At 38.4% G+C, this 23,878-nt stretch overlaps 1 protein-coding gene across 2 annotated transcripts in view; it reads left to right on the forward strand.

Annotated features, from left to right (window-relative positions):
- Anxa3 (annexin A3) overlaps positions 1–23,878 on the forward strand; it is a 56,597-nt gene that overhangs the window by 23,773 nt on the left and 8,946 nt on the right. For both annotated transcript variants that reach the window (XM_027939843.3, XM_027939844.3), the window contains exons 4-10: positions 1,269–1,363; positions 4,716–4,829; positions 9,776–9,866; positions 14,635–14,714; positions 17,796–17,852; positions 18,200–18,293; positions 19,667–19,762. In XM_027939843.3, coding sequence (XP_027795644.1) covers positions 1,269–1,363; positions 4,716–4,829; positions 9,776–9,866; positions 14,635–14,714; positions 17,796–17,852; positions 18,200–18,293; positions 19,667–19,762 — 627 coding nt within the window. The remainder of the gene's footprint in view (positions 1–1,268; positions 1,364–4,715; positions 4,830–9,775; positions 9,867–14,634; positions 14,715–17,795; positions 17,853–18,199; positions 18,294–19,666; positions 19,763–23,878) is intronic.

Here is a 23,878-nt window from a genome sequence, read left to right on the forward strand (position 1 = left end):
AGAGATGCAAATACTTGCTACAATATATGGAATAAGGAAAAGAAAGGAACCTAGGATGATTGCCAGGATTTTTTGTCGGATGCTGATATCCACAGTTGTATTATTGATGAGGAACATAGAATAAAAGGAGAGTTAGAGAGGAAATACAAAGACTTCCACCTGGCCCATGCTGAGATTGAGATAATGTGCAGTGGGAAGTATCTAGTTGTATAATGACACAGATGCTGTAAAAGGTCAAGTTGTCCATCAGATTCAAAGAGTGTAGTAGGCTTTAATCCAATTCTCTGTACTTAACAATATAGAAAAATACAATATCAAAGGTACAGAAAGGTAGTATCTTCCTTTGGGAGACCCACCAGATCATCAAATGCACACATCCTTTTGCTCCCTCATTGAGGAAGGTGTGTACCACTGTCATGGACATGTGTAGACAAGGTGTGTATTAGTCACCTCAACACAGAGAATTTGAGTCTGCAGTTACAGTTGATCTTTATTGCATTCTTGTCATGCATACCCAAGGCCTTCAAGCCAATTTACCAACTCACAGCTTCTCCACCTAGCTGTAGCTCACGTAATGATCTTAATTCTACACTATCAGGAAGGCCAGCCTTAGCCCTGGCCTCATGTTATCCTTGACTTAACAAACAATTGGTTAAGTATATGGGTATGGCATGAGTGAGAGAGGTGTAAACCAGAGATAGAAATACATGTTTGGGGTCTTGCTGCATCACTTACGAACTATGTACTTTGGCAAGTGAATTAAGCTCTCGAAGTGTTAATATCTTTATCATTAGGACAGCTTAGTCCTACCTACTGTACAGGACCCGTGTGACTGTCATCTGAAATAGGGAATAAAAAGGTGCCTGGTACATGGTAGGTTCTCAGTAAATGTCAGTTCCTGTTGTCTAGGGGAGAAATACCTTGATGTCAAGTATGGGGATGAGAGTGGTAAGACAATTATTGAACCTCATAAGGGTGAAGCTGAAGGTTCTTTGTGCTCTTCCCTCTGTCTCATCTAAGGAAGGGAGAAGACAATAACTGACAATATTTGCTTTCTTCCCCCAAAACTATCCAAATAAAGTTTACCTTCTTTTCCAAAAGCCAGGCAAACAAGCAGAGAAATAAAAATTTGGACCTCATAGGCAGCTGGAAACTAAAATGCCTTACTCTCTGCATTTGTTTCAGCCTATTGATCATTTTCTTTTGCTCAGGACAGATATTGAGCATCTTTGGGTTGATGGTGAGTAAAATACTTTTGTTTCCTTTAGGAACGGATGAGAAGACACTCATCAGTATTCTGACTGAGAGGTCAAAGGCACAGCGGCAGCTGATTGCTAAGGAATATCAAGCAGCATATGGAAAGGTACAATTAGATTCCCACACTGGCAGTGAAGAGGGATGATCACTGCTCCACCACAGTTGTTCCCTCAAGACGGTGCCCTCAGATCTTTTGTTCCAGGCCGATTGTAGTAGGCGTGCCCTGGGCATCCAGCCAATAACCTGGGATCTATGTCCTGGTTTTGCTTTTAACTGGTTGAACCTAGTGTCCAAGTCCCCAGTTTTGGATTAGGCTTCAATTTCTTCACCTATAGAATAAAGAGGGTCACCTTGGATCAGACATTCTAAGCCAGGAGTGATTTTGTTTCCCATAGGACACTTAATGGGAATGGAAGCTTTTGATTACCACATATGGGATGGGAGGGGTGGTTTTAGTTTTTAGTGGACAGAAGTCAGGGGTGCTGCTAAATATCCTCCAGTACATAAAACAGCTCCCCATAACAATTGACCAACGAGCTGACAAATCCTGGCTTAGATTCTTTAAATTCTCTTCTTATTCTAAAATATCTATGTAACTGTAGGCTTAATTCCTTCAGAAAATGACAACTTGCCAAATTCTAGAAACCACATAAGGAGAAGTGAGACCTTGGTCTTTGCTACACGGTTTATTTTTTCATCACCTGTTGAATATTGCTCTGTGTCAGGAGATACCTTAGACATTGGGGATACACTGGCACAGACAGCAGATGCTTCCTTTCTTCCCCCAAAACTATCCAAATAAAGTTTACCTTCTTTTCCAAAAGCCAGACAAACAAACAGAGAAATAAAAATTAATAAATGATTAACTAAAGTAAGTTCAGACATTGGTGCTATGAAAAAATAAAGATGGGGTGATATGATGGAGGGCGACTGGTGACAGTAGGATGGTGAGGAAATGTCAGTGAGGGGTTGCCAACTTGCTCTCAACTAAGACTAAGCAATACTAAGATTCTGCCCTGCTGTGGAAAAGCATCTCGGGGAGAGGGTATAGTAAATGCAAAATCCCTGAAGCAGAAACAAACTGGGAAAACTGCAGAAACAAAGAGTTCCAGTATGGCAGGAATGCAGAATTGAATAGAAGAAAGAGATGAGCTGGAAAGAGGCTGAAACTGCTGGGCTTTGGGTTTTCTTTCTTTAAAAATTTTTAATTGGTTTTTAAAAAATAAATGACAGCAGAATGCATGACAACTCTTATTACACATATACAGCCCAATTTTCCATATCTCTGTTTATATTCTATATAAAGTATATTCACACCAATTTGTGTCTTCATACATGTACTTTGGATAATGATATCCATCACATTCCACCATCCTTGCTAATCCCTGCCCCCTCCCTTCCCCTCCCACCCCTCTGCCTTATTCCTCCCACGCTCCCACTCTTAACCCCACTATGAATCAGCCTCCTTATATCAGAGAAAACATTCGGCATTTGTTTTTTTGGGATTGGCTAACTTCACTTAGCATTATCTTCTCCAGCACCATCCATTTACCTACAAATGCCATGATTTTGTTCTCTTTTATTGCTGAGTAATATTCCATTGTGTATATATATATATATATATATATATATATATATATATATATATATATGCCACATTTTTTTTTTATCCATTCATCTACTGAAGGGCATCTAGGTTGGTTCCACAGTTTATCTATTGTGAATTGTGCTGCTATAAACATTGATGTGGCTGTGTTTTCTTATTTTGTTGGTTTGTTTGTTTGTTTATGAGAAGGGGTCTTACTGTGTTACCCAGGCTGGTTCAAGTGATCCTGCTACCTTGACCTCCCAATAGCTAGGACTGCAGGTGCCTGTCAACTAAACCTTTTTATTTTCCTATGTTGTCCAGGCTTGGGCCTTGGGTCTTGGTACAGAGTTTACATTTTATTCTAAGGACAAAAGGGAACAATTGGAAGTTCATAAGCAAAGGAATGTTAGAATCCATTTTTTATTTTTAAAAGGTTGTTTTGTCTTCTGCAGTAATGAACTGTGAAAAGGAAAGTGTGGAAACAGAGAAAGTCAGGGTATGGAGAAAGTCTAGTGATCATCCAAAGCTAGCTCAGGCATCATCTCCTGAGATAGTCTACAGGCCCCCAGACATTAAAACTCCTTCTCAGAGGTCCCTTTATCAGATGCTTAAGGCATTATAATGAAATTTTATCTTTGACGAGCATAATATCTTAGGGATAAGGGTTTTATTTCACCTTTAAATGCACAGCATAGAGCAAGTGCCTGTAAACATGCATTGAATTGAATAGATTGAAAGCATCTGGGAAAGGCAGTACTTTCATATATAGGGAACATGAATGATCCGTTGATCTTTCATTATTTCCAAATATGGAGGGAGATTGGAGGCAAGGGTAACAGCTATTTCTCACAGTGGAATAGAATGCAAGCATGTGAGAAAAGTTTCAGTTCCAAAGTCCTGAGTTGAGGCATATGGTAGCATAACTTAGCATTTAATGAAGAAAAACCCTGTTGCAATTAAAGCAGAGCAGATGACCTTTGGCTCCATTTGTTCCAGCAGGAGCATGGTTCTGCTTTGTGCCTCTGGTGGTGTGGTTGTGTGGTTCTGCATCATCATAATAGTCCGGGAGGCTGCCAGCCTCTGTGTCAGACCTAAAAACAATCAGGAGCAGAAAAATTTTTTTTTTTCTGTATCACTCCTTTGAATCATGGAAGTAGAAAACATGTTACTTTCCTTTAGGCAAGGGAGATGTACTGTACTTATGTAATGTGTGAAAACAGGGCCAAAGGATGATATCAATAAATAATGTCCACTCCATGGCCATACAGGACTTCCCTTGCTATCGTTACCAGGAAAGGGCTTCTGCTGTCTCCCAGTTCACACCTTCACCAGAGGCAAATGACCAACCACTGTCCTCCCTTCCCCTTTGCCTTTGGAGCTTGTTGGAGTCACAGAGAAGAAAGGCACCTAGGAATAAAGCACCTACCAGTGAAGCTGGGTGTGAATTTTAAGGCTCTTCCTCCTCCTCTTCTCTTATCCCATCTCAAGTATTGAGAGCCTCAAGGACCCAGAAATACATATTTTAAGTATTTTAATTGTGCATTTGTGCATATTTGTAGGGGAGAGTATGATAATTCAATACATATATGCAGCACGTAATGATCAATCCAAGTAGGTACAGGAAATGCATTTTAATATATGATTTCTAACTGTGGCTCACACAAAAGTCCTCTATAAAACAAAACACTTTGGAAGCAATCATAAAATGCAGATTAATATCCATAGAAACACTTCCAGCATTTCTGTTTTGTTCCCTGTGTGTTGGCATGTTTTCATCGGATTTTGATACTTACGTTCATCTTTTACTAGTTGACTTTAGAAAAAAAGTGTTTCACAATTCCTTCCTTGATTTTTTTTTTTCTTTTTTTAGGAGCTGAAAGATGACTTGAAGGGTGATCTCTCTGGCCACTTCAAGCATCTCATGGTGGCTCTTGTGACTCCACCAGCAGTGTTTGATGCAAAGCAGCTAAAGAAATCCATGAAGGTATGAGCTCCACACAAGCGAATTCTGTGCAGGATTTGACTATGTTATCAAAAATACTGCCAGGTACAGTGGTATACACCTGTATTCCCAGCAGCTTGGGAGTCTGAGGCAGGAAAATTGTGAGTTCAAAGCCATCTTCAACAAAAGTGAGGCGCTAAGCAACTCAGTGAGACCCTGTCTCTAAATAAAATACAAAATAGGGCTGGGGATGTGACTCAATGATGGAGTGCCCCTGAGTTCAATCGCTGGTACCTGCCACCCACCCGCCAAATAGTGAGCTGTCTTCATTGCACGATTGAGTCTTGGGTGGACTTCATTGGTGTTCTGGTTGTGCTCCTTAAGTGGTGGGATGACTCTAAAATAGGGGGCAGTTGTGGAACCCAAGTGTTCCTGGGCTGAAAGAATATTATCACATTCTTATTTTATTTGTTTTTGGACATGACCAAATTCTCTGGTTTGTTGGCTTTGAAAGTAAATAACACTATCATCAGCTCTATTGCTTAGGCCAAAATCCTTATACTGTGTTTGGACTCTTATTGTCCCTTACACTTAAGAGGTCCTGAATCTATCAGGAAGTCCATTAACTCTACTCCAAAGTCCACTGAAAATATCTGCATTTCTCTCAAAATCCACTACTGCCATTCTGTTGTAAGCACAGCATCTCTTGACTGTACCATCAGTATCCCAACTCGTCTCTTTGTTTCCATGTCCTCCCACTTTGAGTCCATTCTCCATAGAACAGCCAAAATTATTTTATAAAGTTATTTTAACATGAGATTATGCTACTCACCTGCATAAATCTCTAGTGGTTGCAAATACTTAAAATCTAATCTCTGAATGACCTTCATCATCCAACTTGTTTTGCTCCTGTCTGTTTCTGTGACTTTAAAAATTCTTTGTCAACTGGGGTTCCCCAGAGAAGCAGAATTGACTAGGCAGGACAGCTATTTTAAGAGATTTATTGTAAGGAATTGGCTACACAATTGTGGGACTGAATAGAAATGTCAGCGCACGCTGACACAGCAGAACCTCTTGTTCAGAGAAGTCTCATCTGGGCTCTTAAGGCCTCTCAACAGATTCTATCAGACTCACCTAGAAAGTCGAATATCTATCTAATATCTCCTCTGGTTAACATCAATCGATAACAGATTTTAGACTTCCAAAATGCCTTCACAGCAACACTTCGCTTCGATTAGTGTTCAATTGAATAATGGGAACCATAGCTTGGCCAATTTGGCACCTAAAACTGACCATTACACCTCCTCTTCTCTCCTCATTCAATAATGTAGCCCCAGTGGCCTTTTCTCTGCTTCTTCTTTTTTTAAAAAATATTTTTAGTTGTAGATGGACACAATAAATTTGTTTTATTTATTTATCTTTATGTGGTGCTAAGGATAGAACTTGGTTCCTCACACATGCAAGGCAAGCGCTCTACCACTGAGCTACAACCTCAGCCCTTTTCTCTGCTTCTTGAACATTATAAGCTAATTTCTATTCTGCAATTCATTTACATCATGCTCCTTCCATCTGCAATGCTTCTCCTCCAGATGTTTTCTACTCTTAACTCAGATTTCTTTTTATTATTATTTTAAAATTTTTATTTGCATTTATTTTATGCTGAATTTATTTCTGGTCTGTAAGTTTTGGTTTTTTCATTTTCTTCTGGGATATCTTTTTCTTCTGTGACCCTCCCCTTCTGATTTAGGAATAATTTATTTATTTTGAGTAAGGACCATCTCAGCTTGGCAAGGGGAGCAGATGTATGGGCTAATCCCACCACGAGCTTGGTAAGTGTGGTGCCCATCCTGGGTGCTTTGTTCACCTGGATGTATTCAATGACCAAGAAACTACACAAAAATGCCTAACCTTAGCAGCACTCTGAATTTTAAAGCATGCACAGCAAAAAATTTAGCACCCTTTTTGGGTCCCTGACTGAATAGCCCTACTATTAGACCTGGCACCCCTACAAACTCCATCATTATAATGTCAGCATAGCACACATTGCAGTTGTTGTTGCTCCTCCTTTTAAAAAAATTGTTATTATTTTAATGGTTCTAGGGATTGAACCCAGGAGTGCACAGCCTTTAAAAAAAACTTTTATTTATTTATTTATTTATCTATCTATTTATTTGTTTATTTTTGGTGAGACAAAGTCTTGCTAAGTTTCCAGGATGGCCTCAAACTTTCAATTGTCCTGTCTTAGACTCCTGAATCACTGGATTATAGGCATGTGCCATCAGGCCTGGTACATACTACTTCTTCAAAGTGACATCTTTCAGATCTTGGTTGCTTTTCAGGTATATGCATACCCTTGGCCTGGACAGTTTCACAGATGGTCTTAAAGTAGACATGAAGTCTTGAACCTCTTGATTTGCAGGTTTCTGTGAGGTTTTCTGGGTCAAGTGAATAGCAAATATTTCATCGATCACCTCAAGTCATATACAGGAAAAGCCAGGGTTTGTTTGTTTGTTTGTTTGTTGTTGTTGTTTGTTTTGTTTTATTTCGGTACCAGAGATTGAACCCAGAGGTGCTTTACCACTGAGCCATATCCCCAGCCCTTTTTTAATTTTTTATTTTGAGACAGGGTCTCGCTAAATTGTTGAGGTTGGCTTTGAACTTGTGATCCTCCTGCCTCAGCCTCCCTATCCGTTGGGATTACAGGCAGGCACCATCACGCCTGGCCAGTGTTCTTTCTTTAATTGAACCTTTTGTTATTCAAAAGGCAAACCTGGGGCTGTGGTATAGCACAGTGGTAGAGCGCTTGCTTAGCATGTATGAGGCACTGGGTTCCATCCTCAGCACCACACAAAAACAAATAAATAAAATAAAGTTATTGTGCCCATCTACAACTAAAAATATTTAAAATATCAATATTTTAAAATAATTAAAAATATTTTTAAAATATTTACAATTAAAAATATTATGCCCATATACAACCAAAAAATTTAAGAAAAAGGATAATATTTTTTTAAAAAGACAAACCTCCCTCATGACAAGGAACCTCATCAGTCTTAGCCTGTATCTTCTGATCCTAGAATAGTCTAAAATGAAGTAGGTGCTTAACATGTTTATTGATAGGAAGGAAAGAAAAAGAAAAAAAGTTGTCCAGGTGTGAGACAGGCCATATTCTGCCCTCCCACCAAGGATAGGAGTTATTTTCTTTTCTGTGGAATAGGTTTGCTCATCTGAGAAGCAGATGGCAAATTGGAATTAGATGTAAAGAGATTTGTTGTGAGAAGACCTCTGGAGGACAAAGAGGAGACAGAGCAGGGGAGGTGGATGAACCTTCAGGCTGCAATGCGGGTCTGCCACCTGTGAAAAAAGAGATGGGAGAAAATAGGTTCAAATCAGAAGAACTTCAGTGAATGATGCAGCTCTGAGAGAGCTTGACAGGCTGATGGGGAGCACCTGAGCAAAGACTGCAAGAGTCCAAGGTTGGAGAGAAATGGCTCAGCTCCAGAACCTCTGCTCTGTTCAAGTCCTTGGTTAATTGCAGCATGGAACGAGCACAACATATTTTTGTGGGGGGGATGGAGGAGTACTGGGGATTGAACTCAAGGGCACTCAACCACTGAGCCACATCCCCAGCCCCATTTGTATTTTTATTTAGATACAAGGTCTCACTGAGTTGCTTAGTGCCTCACCATTGCTGAGGCTGGCTTTGAACCTGCGATCCTCCTGCCTCAGCCTCCCAAGCTCCTGGGATTACAGGCATGCACCACCGTGCCTACCTTTTTGAACTGGCAGATCCAAAGCTGTGGCAGTTGGAGGCTATTAGCCTACTACATTCTTTGCAGCAAACACTTGTTAAGAGAAGTGAAGCCATGTGTCTATATGACTACCACATGAAGAGAAGTTAGCAGGCATAATGGTAAGGAATAGATATACCAGGAAGTATTAGAAAAAGTTTATGTGAAAGATTCCAAAGTAAGCAGTTCAGAACTGAGTATTGTGGCACCACCATTATCAAATAGGACCCTGCCATCTCTAGGCTTTGCCATCTTCAGCTCGTGATTTCTACTTATTGCTTAAAGATTGCAACTCAAGATCCAGCCCTTGTATCTTCATCCCCATCAACTAAATAAGAAAGGAAAAAGAAGATTTCATTCCCTCCGAGGACATTCCCAATACATGGACATGATACTTGTATATACATCTGATTGGCCAGCATTTAATTATATAGATCAACTTTGCTGCAAAGGCAACTGAGAAATACAGCTTTTATTTGGATAGTTAGGGGCCAAATTAAATATTGGAGGATCTATTTCTAAGCAACAAAGACAAAAGAAGTTGGGGGCAACTAGGAATCCCTGCCCCAGAAGGACAGAGCTGTCTCTGCTCACATGTCTCATTGGCCCTGTTTGCTCAAGTATGATTGTAAATGGCTTCCCTTGGAATCACAGTGGGATTCAGTGACCTTGGTATAAATAAGGCTGAGGGGGTAACTAGTTTCTAAGCTGGTCAGACCCATGATACAGATTATTGAGGATGTGAAAACCTCCATGTGTGAAAAGAATGATACATGTTAATCCACCCAGCACAGGGGTGCAGTAATAAGCTCATTTAAAAGGCTTGCAGAGGCCTTTCAAAACACAGTGGCATGATTGAACACCCAGTGGGGTTAATCCTATTAGACTATCACTTCTGATCTTTAATGACACAGGCTTTTTCCTTTATATGCTTTCTTCCTAGAATTATTCAATTGATTTTTGCACTAGCCTAGGAAATTTTCTTGAAAAATTTGGTCAGTTTACTCCAGATGCCTCATATTATTTTAACACCAAAATGTAAGGAGAATTGAAAACTACTTTAGAGTAATATGAGATCTCATATTGATTTACCCAAAAGTATTCTTTCGTCTGTATAAAATAAGATATTTAGACTGAAAAGCATGAAAATTGAGTTTTTTAAGTGTTCTAAAAATTAGATTTCCGTTGGCTTTTTAGGGTGCTGGAACAAATGAAGATGCCTTGATTGAAATTCTAACTACCAGGACAAGCAGGCAAATGAAAGAGATCTCTCAAGCCTATTATACAGGTAATCCTGTTTTCTACTTACCTATACCACTGTTCACATATACAGGAGCCAAGGTGCTTTTACCATAATTCCACCAATTTCTTCACAAGGCATTTTGAGAAGGCAGGAGTTATAGAAAGGAGGGTACATCCAAAAATGTGTTGTGGATTTTTAGAAAACATTAGAATATGATATGAGCTAGAAACTGCTGCATAACAATGACATTAACATTTTACATTTATAATATTCCAGCTGCAGTGGAATTTGCTTTCAGCGATCACTTAATTGAATGAACCATTTTCATCAATGTAAGAGACTCAAATCATTGTATATTACTATTACATGTTAAAACCCACTCAGATTAGACTCCTAATTTTCAGTGGGGGAAATGAGATGGGCCATTTAGAGGATATGTTAACATGTGGACTCAATATAGTTAACTTAAGTCCTAAAGTTCTGTAAAGTCTTTACAGTGCAATTCTGACTCCACACACATAGTGTGACTTCACATGTTAAGTGGAAGTCCTTATAAGGCTGACCTTGCTTTAGACACCATCCTACAAACTCAGGGATTCTCAGGCTGCTCAGGGTTCTACAAATCCAGAGTTCTCATTGCCCCTTCATGTTCAATATCTTGATAGAATGACTAACAGAACTCAAGAAAGTGTTCTACTTACAATTATAGTTTTATTATAAAGGATACAACTCAGAGCCATTCCAATGAAGACATATAGGGAATGGTCTGGAAGAATCCAATGTGAAGCTTCCCCCGTCCCAGGCCATAGATATGTAATTACCAACCAGAAAACTCAGTTGATCATTGGTAGCCATAGTTTTTATAGGGGTTTTATTTCATAGGCATGCATGGTTGATTGAGTCATTATTCAAGTGATCTAACTCAATCTTCAGCCCCTCCATTTCCCAGATGGGGCTGATGTCATGTGGCTCAAAGCCTCAACCCTCTAAGCACATGGTTGATTTTTTCTGATGTGACTGCCCTCTATTTATGAGTCATCGAGTTAGCATAAACTGAGGGGACCACCATGAATAACAAAGACGCTCTAATCACTTGGAAAATTCTAAGGATTTAGAGGTTATCCCCTCTGGACAAGAGACAAAGACCAGCTCAATTCTTTATTATACCAGAGCCACCTATAACCTTCTCCAGGTACTTTAAGGGAGCCATGTTTTCTAAATTTGTGTCACTGGAAGGTCAGCTGTGTATCAAAGGAGTTTTTGCTATGTGAAAAGCTCAAAGAACAGGTATCCTGGACCTCAGATGGGAATTAGAGAGTTTACTTTGGGAAATTCTCACATAAGGTAAATACCTTAATGACAGGTGACTATTTTAGTATTGATATACTAGTTAGAAAAATATATACACCATGGATATTGTAACAGAGTTTAATATTGAGAATTGCTTCTCTAATATGGAGAAATGAAAACTCAAGATGGAAACACAGTGGGTAATACAGTATATAACCCTCAGGACTGGGACAACAAAGGGAAGAGGTTGAAGTCATCTGAAACTAAGAGGGACATCACCTGCCTAGTGTTAGTACCTCCATGGCTCAGAGGACAGGCATAAGGAGGATTCCAGACCTCTGGGAATAGGAGTCCACCTGGCTGTAACTTGACCGTGCAAATGTCATTTCTAGGAGACAATTGCTTCTTCCAGGGTGAAAGGTTTTTGCTGGGTCAACACTGACATGAATAGCAGGCAAATATGCCTCTACTTCCCCTACTGGTGGACCCTAACAGGAATGGGTGAATTTGAAGTAGATAGAATTGCTTGTTAATAGGCATGGCAGGTATTTAAAATATTTGATTTAAAATATTTCAGCTCAACAAGTTTAAATATTTAAAAAATATCAGCAGAGCCAGATGCTCTATCCAAGTGGCTTGTTACTGCCTGGTGTCTCTTAGAAGCTCACTGTTCTATGAGCAGATCTGTCTTTGATAGCTCCCTGTAACCTAGCATTTATGTACCAAGTATCCCAGGATGTAAGTTCTACGAGTAGAGATTCAAGTCTGTTTTGTTCTCTGCTCTATCCCCACTGATTAAAATAGTGGAAAGTTAAGTTCAAATATTTATTGAATGGATGTCTTCAATGGATGTTGAATTGGAGATCTCAAGAGCCAAGTGAAAGTTGAAGCATTTAGGACTATGTTTTGCAAATAAATAACAAATGATAGTAGCTTAAAGTTACCACAGTCTCTTTTTCTATGTGAATTAAGCGAAGGCTATAAGAAATAAAACTGCAACTAGGTTGCTTTGATGACTGAAAACCAAGGAGGAAATAGTCTCAATCTTGTAGAGTCAAGCTTTATTTATAGAGATTCAGGACACAGTACAGCCTGAGGGACCCAGCTGTTTTGTCACTGCCTCTGTTCCTGTCATTGTTGTTTCTGAGGATCTTGACACTACCAAGAAGCTTCTTTTTCCTTACCAAATAATTTTGGCTACCCAAGGCTTATATTTGTGCATGGTGTTGAGTTGTTCTTGTCTTATTTTCTGCGGATCTTTCACTTCGTCCTTATTCTAATGTCTTTGCCTCTTTTTCTGTGTAGCTCACTCCATACAAGATTAGATTCAAAGGGTTCAGGAAGACTGTGATAGGGAGCTTTCTTTTGGGCAAAGCTCTGTCATCAGGTCACCTCTTAGCTGTTGGCCATCTGTTTGCTGGTGCCAATCCTGTTGCAATCAGCTGGAGTGAGTATCATGTAATGTGAAGTGGTAATCCATGTGTAAAAAATTCATCAGAGCAGACTATCCATAAAGAGACCAGGCATCTCGCATAGCTTATTTGGTACAGTGACATAATAGTCTAATAAATAGAGAGCAGAATACTGGACTTTCCCCAGAATTCTAAAGTTAACATATCTGAGAAAAACTGAATCAGGGATCAAGAACTCATTCGTGTTCAGGTGCCTACAGTGTTAAAATCTCATGTTCATTTTTCTATAATGCCTCAAAATGGATAAAGTAGTTGTCAACTTGGATTGAAATCATTTTCATTTTAATAGTCTAACTTTCTGTAAAATATCTGGGATAAAGGTAGGCATGGGGAGGCTACATGAAATAACTAGAAAGTCTCATATAGAGCATTCTAAAATTACAAAATATTTCCTCAAATTCTACAAAAAAAATCCTCATTCTTTAACTTGACGTTTTTAAGTTTAAAAAAAATTCTAACTAAACTGATGTTTAACTCCAACAACATAATGGCTTAGATATAATGGTGGCTGCTAAATGTTGTTATCATTCAGATAAATAATTTACATTTATAATGGATTTTGCTTATATGAATTGCTCTGAAAAATTATAGATTTCATTTAAAAGATACTTACTGAAATTACACTAAGGAAGTTTCCATTTCAGCACAGTTTTTCTATTAGATAATGTCATATCACTTTCAATAACTGTCTTTCATTGCTTTAAAATGATGAGCATGCATATGGCTAATTTATATAGAGTTCTTGAAAATGATGCAGACAGTTCAGATTGCCACCTGGTGTCACCTATATCCAGATGTGTGTATTGACTGCAAGAAGGTGACTGTTTCCTGGATGGATCAGAACAGAGAGTTAAGATTCATGGGCAGAGGCTGGGTGTAACTCAGTGGCAGGGTACTTGCCTAGCATGCAGGAGGCCCTGAGTTTGATCCTCAGCACTGCCAAATGAGATGGAGTGATATAATTACTGCATATCATAGGCCATGCAAAGGGTGCTATAACTAGTTCATACTAAAATACATGAACATACAGTTGTCATTTGTTAAGGGAAAATAATGTTTTAGCACAGCTTTCTTATTTTTGAGCAATATTAGATATAACTTAAGATATATTGGTTAAGATTGAGGTTGGGTTCAATAAAAGAGAAACATTACAGGGGCTTACATAAGATAAAAGATTATTTCTATTATATGTAGAAGTCTGGAGATGGGCAATTCTAAGACTGGTATGATAGTTCCCAGAACTTTCGGGATCACAGGCCCTTCCTGATTAGTTTTTTTTTTTTTTTTTTTTTGGCCATGGCTTAGATGCAGTCCTTATCTTTATAGTCCAAGCTCCAGGTATTAATCCACATAGAATTTTTTTTAAAAAAGACCTGTAGCTTCATCCTTGTCACCTTGGAAAAGCTGCTAAACTATTAATCACTGTGTGACCCAATGGGGCCACTCCTGGCTTTCTTTATTTAGAAGGCTCATAACCAGTGATAAGTTGGTAAGGCCAAGGATGAGATGTATTCACAGGCATGTTAGAGAGGAAGTGATTCAAGTCATATCTCAAGGAGGGACTAAGCCAAGCATGGCCTATCACTTTAAAGAAATTTCCCAGTGAAGTCACGTATGTCTGCACACATTTCACTGTGAAGAACTTAGTTATGGAGCTGTCCCTAGATACGAGGGAAGCTGAGAATGGAATTTTGGGGTTACGCACATTGTATCTTGCTAAAAATTAGGTTTCTGTTAATATGAGGGAAGGAGCTAATGGAAATTGGAAGGGGAACTAGCAGGTTTCTACCCTCTATTTTCCTTGGTTCCAGGTCAAATGAAAAGGACCAGATTTGTTCCTAAGTGGCTTTTATTCTTGTTCTTTTGCATCTACCACAACACAGAGTTGTCTCCATCTCACACAATTAGGGCACCCAGAAGTTAAATAAAAATGCAAGATTTATTTGATCAGATACTCATTTCTTGCTAATGTGGGCATTTATACTCTTATTTGCTTGAAAGTAATATTTTTCAGTTTGTCAAATCTTAATTTCATTCTTATTTGATTTCAGTATATAAGAAGAGTCTGGGAGATGACATTAGCTCTGAAACATCTGGTGACTTCAGGAAAGCTCTGTTGACTTTGGCAGATGTAAGGTTTTATTTTTTGCTGTTAAATTGTTTAATAAGCTGCATGCTCAATAATAATTCTTAGGGAGTTAAAAAAAAAAACAACCCTGAGACAATGAGATTGCAATTTTCCTTATGAAATGATTCAGTCATGTTTACATTTGCATTGTCAACAAAATGTTTAACCAAGAACATAAAAACACCCATGGTGGTGTAGCAAAATAAAATCTTGTCTGGTTCTGTTTATGGATTAGAAGCATTTTGACTAGATTTCAGAATACATTAGAAAATGTCCTAATAAATCACCTGACATAAAGTAATTGTTTTTCATTTCTGTTATAAGTGTCTCCATTATTAGAATATGCTTATTTCCTTCTGAACTCCAAAGATATTTATTTCTTAGAAGTTAAGTGAGAAGTATGATACATGAGATATTTTCAGATATGGGTATTAAATTCAGAAATGAGTATCAGTTTCAGAATTTTTTTAAAAAAATGACCTGCAGCTTCATCCTTGTCACCTTAGAAAAGCTGCTAAACCATTAATCACTGTGTGACCCAACGGGGCCACTCCTGGCTTTCTTTATTTAGAAAGCTCATAACTTCAGTGATAAAGTTGGTAAGGCCACGGATGAGATATATTCACAGGCATGTTAGAAAGGAAGTAGTTCAAGTCATATCTCACCAACTTCTTTCAGCTGATTTTCACCGCTCCTAATGTGTGAGAAAATCCCAATCATAGCCTCATCCTGACGGCTGAACAGCACTTGTTCAAGTGAGGTATTTTGTCATTAGGGAATATTTATCCTAATTATGGCTTCAATTAAAATGCTGAAAACCTTATGAATATTGAACCCAGCACCCCAAGTTTATGAAGCATTGCTGCAAACATCTGCTCTCAGAGGCATATGAATATGAGCTGATGTACCCACAGGGGATGGTAGAGGAGGGCTCCAGGGCAGGGCTTTAAACTCAGAGCTGAGCTCTCCTCATACCTTCTCACTCTCTGTCTCTGAACAAGTTACTTCAAAAGCTTTTGAGCATTAGTTTTCACATCTGTGAAATTGAAATACTGATAATACCAACCCCTGAGGTGCTGTAAGGAAAAAGAGTATGTGCAATACTTAAAGCATAGAAAGTGATTAATACATGGTGATAATAGTTCCTATTATTAAGGCTAATAAAAATTAGACTTTTATTATTGGAGCAGAGTGCTCAATTGAAAGAGAACAAGAAGAAGGCAAACTAACAGCTGCGGAGGTCAGCCGCATACCAAAGAGATCAGGCAAAAAATCAGACAGGTGTACAAGAACCTAATGTTTGAAAATGGAAACAAAGTCTTAGAGCCAAAAGTTTTGTTCACCTATAATTTTCAAAATAATTCAGGCAATCTGTTTTCCCTTTCTGTTTTTCATCTTTCTATAATGTGCTAAAGTACTTGTTCATAACCGGACATGCACACCTCACTACCGAGTATTCGGTATTAGAGTTGGTAACTCCAAAGTCCAGAGTCATATTTTCTCTCATTTGTGGAAATTAGAGATGAAAAATAAAAAGGGCAGGGGGGGTACCATGAAATAAGTGGGAGACCAGGAGAATAGAAGTAAGGGACCAGGGAAGAGAGGGGGGGAAGGAAAAGGTAAATACTCCCATACACCCTTCTTTCCTGCTCAGTTTTAACAATCTTTTGTTAATGTGGTCCAACTGTTACAGTTGCTGAGTGGATACTGATATGTTATTATTAACTGAAGTCTATGGTTTGCTCTTTTACGGTTCTAAAAAAAAATTTTTTTTGGTACCAGGGATTAAACCCAGGGGCACTTAACCACTGAGTCACATTCCCCAGCCCTTTTTATTATATTTTTGAGACAAAGTCTTCCTAAGGTGCTCAGAGCCTCACTAAATTGCTGAGGCAGGCTTTGAACCTTCAATCCTCCTGCCTCAGCCTCCCAAGCTGCTGGTATCACAGGTGTGCAGCACCATGCCCAGCAATTTCTATGGGTTTTGACAAATGGGTAATCTCATAATCTTCTATTACAGTATCATACAGAATAGTTTCACTGCTCTAAAAGTCCTCTGTGCTCTGCCTGTTTATACCTGCCTCCCCCTTACCCCTGGAAATCACTGATGTTTTGCTATCTCTGTAGTTTTGCCTTTTTTTCAAATGCCCTACAGTTGGAATCATATACTTCATAGTCTTTTCTGACTGGCTTCCTTCACTTAGTTAGATGCATTTAAGTTCCCTCCGTATCTGTTCATTTCCAGATGAGTCATGTCTTTTTATCATTGAATGATATTCTATTGTATGGAATATTTGTTTCACTGACTGGAGGACATATTGGTTGTTTGAGGAATTAAAAATAAAACTTCTATTAAACATTTATGTGAAAGTTTTTATGTGGACTTGTTTTCCACTCATTTCAGTAAATATCAAGGTGTGCTATTGTGGTATCATACAGTAAGAATATATTTAGTAATGTAAGAAATTACCAAACTGTCTTCTAAAGTGGCTATACTATTTTACATGCCCACTGGCAATAAGAATCCAAGTTCCTATTGTTCCACATCCTCACCAGTATGTGGTGTTGTCAAAGCTTAGGATTTTAGCCATTCTAATAGATATATGGGGGCATATTACTGTTTTAATTTGCAATTTCCTGATGGAATGTGATGATGAACATTTCTTCCTGTGCTTTCTTGCCGTCTGTACCTTTTTGACAAAGTGTCTGCTCAGATCTTTTTCTCATTTTTTGATTAGGTTGTTTGTTATCTTACTGAGGTTTAAGAGTCCTTTACATATTTAGGACATAAATCCTTTATCAGATATGTTTTGTAAATATTTTCTTGGTGGCTTATCTTTTTTATCTTCTTAACACTTCTGAATATTCAGAGGAGGTTGAAGCCCCCAAATTTATGTGATTTGCTATAGATATTATGACAAGTCAATGGCAAAGCCAGAACTGGAGCTTGGAATCCCCAATTCCTCTCTGTTTCTTGGCCTCTGCTAGAGGAAAACCATCAAGATGTCCTGCTGGTTGGGGTAATGAGTGTTAGAAATCTTCTGTCCTCAAAGGATTGACCTTATTTTAATCATCCCTATTTAGGGTAGAAGAGATGAAAGCCTGAAAGTGGATGAACATCTGGCCAAAAAAGATGCCCAGGTCTGTAACAGAGCAAAGAAAATGTCTCCTTTAACTGTTCTCCCCCTTCCTGTAGACAGGGTGGTACCATCCAGAGCTGTTCACTCCTCTGCTGTCAGGGCAGCAGCCTGGAGACAGGGACTCACCCCACCCCAGCCTCTGCCTTCTCCCACAGAGATGATCATTCCCTTGGCTCCTGCAACCTCCATATTTCTAGTCTGCTAAAAGTGAGAGTCTTAGATAATAGATGATCTCACTGACCTCTAAAAGAAACTAAAGCCCCCACTCCTCTCATCCCACCCCCTGAAAAAGAGAGAGAAGGAATTGTGTCTGTTACGACACATAAGTCTTCTTCTCCTTGTCAATAGATTCTCTATGATGCTGGCGAGAACAAATGGGGCACAGATGAAGATAAATTCACTGAGATCCTGTGTTTAAGGAGCTTTCCTCAACTGAAACTAAGTATGGACTCACAATCCTTTTTGTTTTATATTGTTCTTGCAAAGTTTTTAGGTTCAATATACAGGTTTTGGGAAATGCCGTTAAAAATTATGAACTCTATTCCAGTTTATGTATCAACATTTCAGGAAACAAACCAGGCAAGCTATATTCTAACTCAAGGCAGTGCTCACTGACGCTCCTCTTTGTTTTTCCCTAAAGACCAAGTAGATTACTTAGTGAGTCATGGGAAATAGCTGGTAGAAGGAGATGGAAGAGAAGAAAAGAGAACAGAAAGGCCTGAACAGAAAGGGAAGGAGGAGCCTGGCTTATTGCTGCCACCCCACCTCTCTGTAGTTTGCCACTTTCCAGAAAAACCAAGCATTGCACATGAATTTTTGTTGGTTGATTAATGCTGATTCATGTCCAGCTCTCTCTGATATGAAGGCAAATAGGGGAATGAGGAGGACCAGATCTTTTTGTCAGAGCAACAGTTATGTAGAGCTGCTGAGCACCTACCCTCTCTGCATGCATCTCCCATCTTCTGGCAGCAGCCAGAAGCCTGAACTGCCTTGACCTGTGAACATCTTTGACTGTGGCTTCCAGGTGTCAGGTTAGAGAGCATCCATGGTGCCTGACTAACCTTATGTTGAGCTGTTGGAAAAATGAGGAAACATAAGGTTATTACTATGACTTTTCAACTCTAAAATGAGTCCTTCCTTAATTTTGGCATTAGCTGATTTCAAAATTATAAACTCTGTTCCAGTTTATGTTATAAACTGTTCCAGTAATGGTGGATATATTATAGTTGTTTTATTAATATCTTTGTTTGAAAAACAAAAAATCAAATGAATCCAGATATCTCCCTAAAAGGTTTTTTTTTTTTTTTTCAAAATTTACTTGGAAAAAAATTTACTTGGTTTATAAAATATGCTTGTATACTTGGTGACATATGTACAAGTTTTGCTTGGGGCAAATACTGATCAAGAAATTCAAATGCCTTCTGGTGGATGTAAAAATAGGCCATGCTGCCTTAGGAAATGGTTCACTCAGCACAAAAAAGTCTTTATGATTAAGACTTAAATTATTGAAATCTTAATCATTAATATTTTTTATCAGATAAAACACTGGACTAATGACCACAGAATTATTTCCCAGGGGCTGCTATAATTTTAAAAAGACCATAATTAAATTAATTATAATTTAAACTTTCAGGTAATTTTAAATGTTTCAGCCTGGGAGGAGGGAAGAGAGATCATTGAAGTTCAGATTTTATTGTATTCAAAGGAGTTTTTGATCTTGCTACTTGGTCTGTTGCATAACAAATTTAAAAACTAAATATATTCAAGTGTGGTCAGTTGGGGTACTTTAAATATTTTTGTGGTACTACTTTTTAGCATTTGATGAATACAGAAATATTAGCCAGAAGGACATTGAGGACAGCATTAAAGGAGAATTATCTGGGCATTTTGAAGACTTACTGCTGGCCATAGGTAAGCCCCAGAGTGCTAATAAACAGAATTACTTTGCACTTCTTTTAACTCAGTCAAGGTGAGCTCCTTTCATGTAAGAATCCTGACTGATCATCTTTATGCTCCACACAGCCTCCAGCATAGTCCATGGTAGAAACAATTGACTCAACAAATATTGTTAAATGATGCATGAAGAAGTAATCTTTTTACCTCTTACTTTGCCTTTTAAATTTATATTTGGCTTGTCGCTATGTTTAGATTGTAGTCTCCTTAAAAGCTAAAATATTACGTTTCTACTGACATTTTTATTTGAGGCTTGTTGAAATCTAAGACTTAAGCCAATTTGGTATTTCACTGTATTTGGTTATTTTTGAAAGGTGTCAGTGGTCTCCCAGAGTAAAACCAAGGTCAACTTGAGGTCTCTTCTTCTATGGTGGAGTGAGCAGGGGATATGTCAAAAAGAAAGTAAGTTTCAGGCTGGACCTGTTACTATTTAGACACATGCATTAACAGGCAGTCAAAAACACAGTTATATAAGCATGAAGTCTCAGCAGTATGTCCTTTCAGGCACCAGGAAAGAACCTTTCAAGAAAGGTGCATTCAAAGGGATGAGATACTGCTCAAAGAGAGGATTCTTGTATATGTTGAAAGCAGGATTCCTAATTCAACAAGCTTCAGATGTGGGGCTTTCAGGATTTGCTGGATTAATCTATGGATAGCTAAATGGTGCTAGGAGATATGATCTACTTGGAGGAAGGAGGTCAATAGGGGGATGCCCTGGAAGCATTTACAAGTTCCCTGGCACTTTTTCTATGTCTCTGCCTCCCAGTGTCATAAGCTGAGCAGCTTTCCTCTGCACTGTCCTTCTACCATGACATTCTGCGTCACCTTGGGCCCAGAGCAATGGAAGTCAGCTGACCACAGACTGGAACTTCTAAGATTTGTGAACCCAAAGGAAACTTTTCCTTACTGGGTATTTTGGTCTCAGTGCCAAAAAGCTGACAATACAAGACACTTATGTTTATGGTGGCCACTGGGCTTACCCCGTACTCCTTCTCCATGGTGCCAACACCTGGAACACACATCTTGTTATTTCAGCAGAGAGAAGCAGTTTCTAATGTCCATCACAGTAATTCACAGCACCTCTGGTGACTATGTTCCTATGTTACTAAGTTATTCCAGGGTATTCCACAAGTTATTCCCCTCTGAAGTGGAGCCTAGGATTCATTATTTAGATGTTAATGTTTACCCCTGGAGGGTGAACTCCTAATAGACTAACTTAAATTTTATTTTTAAATAACTTATCATATTCTGGGCACTGTGCCAAACTCTTTATAAATATTAACAAATTTAAGCCTCATAATAATCCTGTGAAGTAGGTACTATTATTATCCCCTTTGTGGAGATGGTAAATCTAAGGCACAAAGAGATTAGGTGACTTCCCCAGGTTACCTGGGAGAGCTGAAATTCTACCTCAGGCCATTAGGATCCATAGTCTGTGATGTGAACCAACCATCTGAGGTGCTACAGTGGAGAAACAGACTGAAACACAGTCTGTGCTATAGTATTTTAAAGTAAATGACAGAAAATGTACTAGAGAACAAGCATCCTCGAAGTTCCAGGCCCCATTCTAAGGGCTTCCTCCACATATGATATTTCACTTCTGTCTTTTCAGTGCCAAGAATAGGGCTCTTTATCCAAATGCTAACTCAAAACAACAACAACAACTTTTAACTCAACTGTTAAAAGATAATCCAAGAAAGGGAAAAACTTTTAATTAAAAAAACTTAAAATCAGTTTTCATAATTAGTTCAGAAAAGGTTCCAGTGACAATGAGGTAGCCAGTTACTTTTTTTTCCCATTTCATACTGTGAATCTTTACATTAATTTTGCTGTTTTGCCTGCTCTTGCTAAACTGTAATATTGGAAAAACTTTCTTGAGATGAACAAACCCTCACTCACTGAGTGTTAATTAGCCCTCTGCCACTGCAACAGAATATCTGAGATAATCAATTTAGAAAAAGGAGAGGTTTATTTTGAGTTTTAGAAGTTTAGTCCATGGTCACTTGGGCCTGTGGCATTACTATATATCATGGTGAGAGTCATGGTGGCAAAGGAGGCCTAATCACCTTATGGCATCTAGAAAGCAAAGAAAGAGAAGGAAGGGGCTGGGGTCCAATAATCCTTCAAGAACACTTAACTTCCTCCCACTAAGATTCCACCACCTCCCAATACTACCATAGCTAGAGACCAGGTCTAACATGTGGGGTTTCAGGGGACATTTCAGATATGAGCTGAGAGGCATTCTTGGAAGTATATATTGAATGGAGAATTAAATTTAGGCCATAATGTACATTATTTTATCAATTAAAATTTTAAAAAGACTTAGAATTCAACAATTCAACTTTTTTTTTTTTTTTTGTACTATGGATTGAACCCAGGGCACTTTACCACTAAGCTACATCCTAAGTCTTCTTTTCTTTTCTTTTTTTTTTTTTGGAGAGCAGGTTGCCCAGGCTGGCCTTGAAACATGCCATCCTCCTGCCTCAGTCTCCCGAGTCACTAGGACACTAGGATTACAGGCATGCTGCACCATGCTCAACTTCAACTAGTTTAAATTTTGAAATATGTCACATTTTAATTCACTATATCAGAATACAATTGGAATGAAACATTTTTAGAATTTTTTCATTGAAATAATAAATAAATTTTTTGAGATATAATTTACATACCATAAAATTCACCCGAAGTGTGCAATTCAGTAATTTTTAATATATTTACGGAGTTTTGCAATCATCACCACAACCTAAGTTTAAGACATTTTCGTCATCCCTCAAAGAAGCCCTGTACTATTGGCAGTACCCGTTGGCCATCACTCCCCATTCTGCTTACCTTCCAGATTCTGGAAATCATTAATCTGCTTTCTGTCTTCATAAATTTACCTATTCTGGATATTTCGTATTCAAGAAATCTAATACAGTATGTCAGCATATGGTTTTTGGCATGAAACCATCTGAGCATTTCATCTTAGAATTGTATAATAAATAGGAGCCTACTAGTTGTCAAATAAAACCAAATCCAGGCTTAAATAGAGATTTATTCAAAAAGACTCTTACAATAGGGAGAACCCTTTGATCTCAGAAATGTGCAAGAATCTCAAAATCAAGCAGAAATTTCTTCCCTTTTATAAAGAGGATAAGCAGACTTAAGCAGGAATTATTAAGGGTGAATTGGATGAGCAGGGGGTCATGATCATTAAGGTTTGAATGGATGTGTGTCCTGCTTGCTGGATTCTTGGGATAAGCTGATGAGGGGCATGGTCTTCACATTAGTGCATGCCCAGGATTGGGGGCAAGTCAGAGTTGAGGGGCCTATGAGAAGAGAGGCCTGACTGAAGTTTGGTCAAGACAATGAACAGGGTAGGGAAAGGGCAATTGTGAACTCTTGGTTTTAGTAATTAACTTTATTATCCTTCCCAAGTTTCCCTATCTATGCTGTTGGGTGCTAAAAAATACTTCCTTACCACTAAAATATACTGCCACCTCCCCACACTTTCAGACAGGAAGAATAGATCTGGTACTCAAGAACGTAAAGCAGAGAGCAAGCTAAAAGGAGAGAAAGAATTCTGAAAAGAAAGGATTGTACAAATCTAGTTATGGTCTGGGTTGAAAGACTCAATAAGATAAAAGAGGCTATAATGATTTTTGATCAAATTATTAAGATTTACTTAATAAGAGTTTGAGAGAATTTACTTAGCACCAATTCAAATGGCTAGTTTCTTGTCAGACAGCTTCACACACTGAATAGTTTTCAGAGTTGTATTTCCCTTAAATCACTTACCCGAGGTGATTAGAAGACACCAAGGCTTTCCACTCTCTTTAAGAAATTCTGTTAGCCCCTATGAGACAGTCAAGATTTATTCTTGTCCTGAGACCCAAAATCCTTTATAAAAGCCATTCACTTTCTGTGAGTTTACTACCCACAGATCAGATTCAAGATTATAAAAATAATTGTGCTGCAGTAAATAGGTTTGTTCCCTGTAGACTTCTGTTTCTATTTTCACTTTATTTTAAGGATAATTAGTTTGCTCATGTTTTTGGCACTTTCCTATTTCCGGTTTTGTTGCTGCTTTACTTG

This window comes from Marmota flaviventris, chromosome 7 (assembly GCF_047511675.1).
Source record: "Marmota flaviventris isolate mMarFla1 chromosome 7, mMarFla1.hap1, whole genome shotgun sequence".
Lineage (NCBI taxonomy): Eukaryota > Metazoa > Chordata > Mammalia > Rodentia > Sciuridae > Marmota > Marmota flaviventris.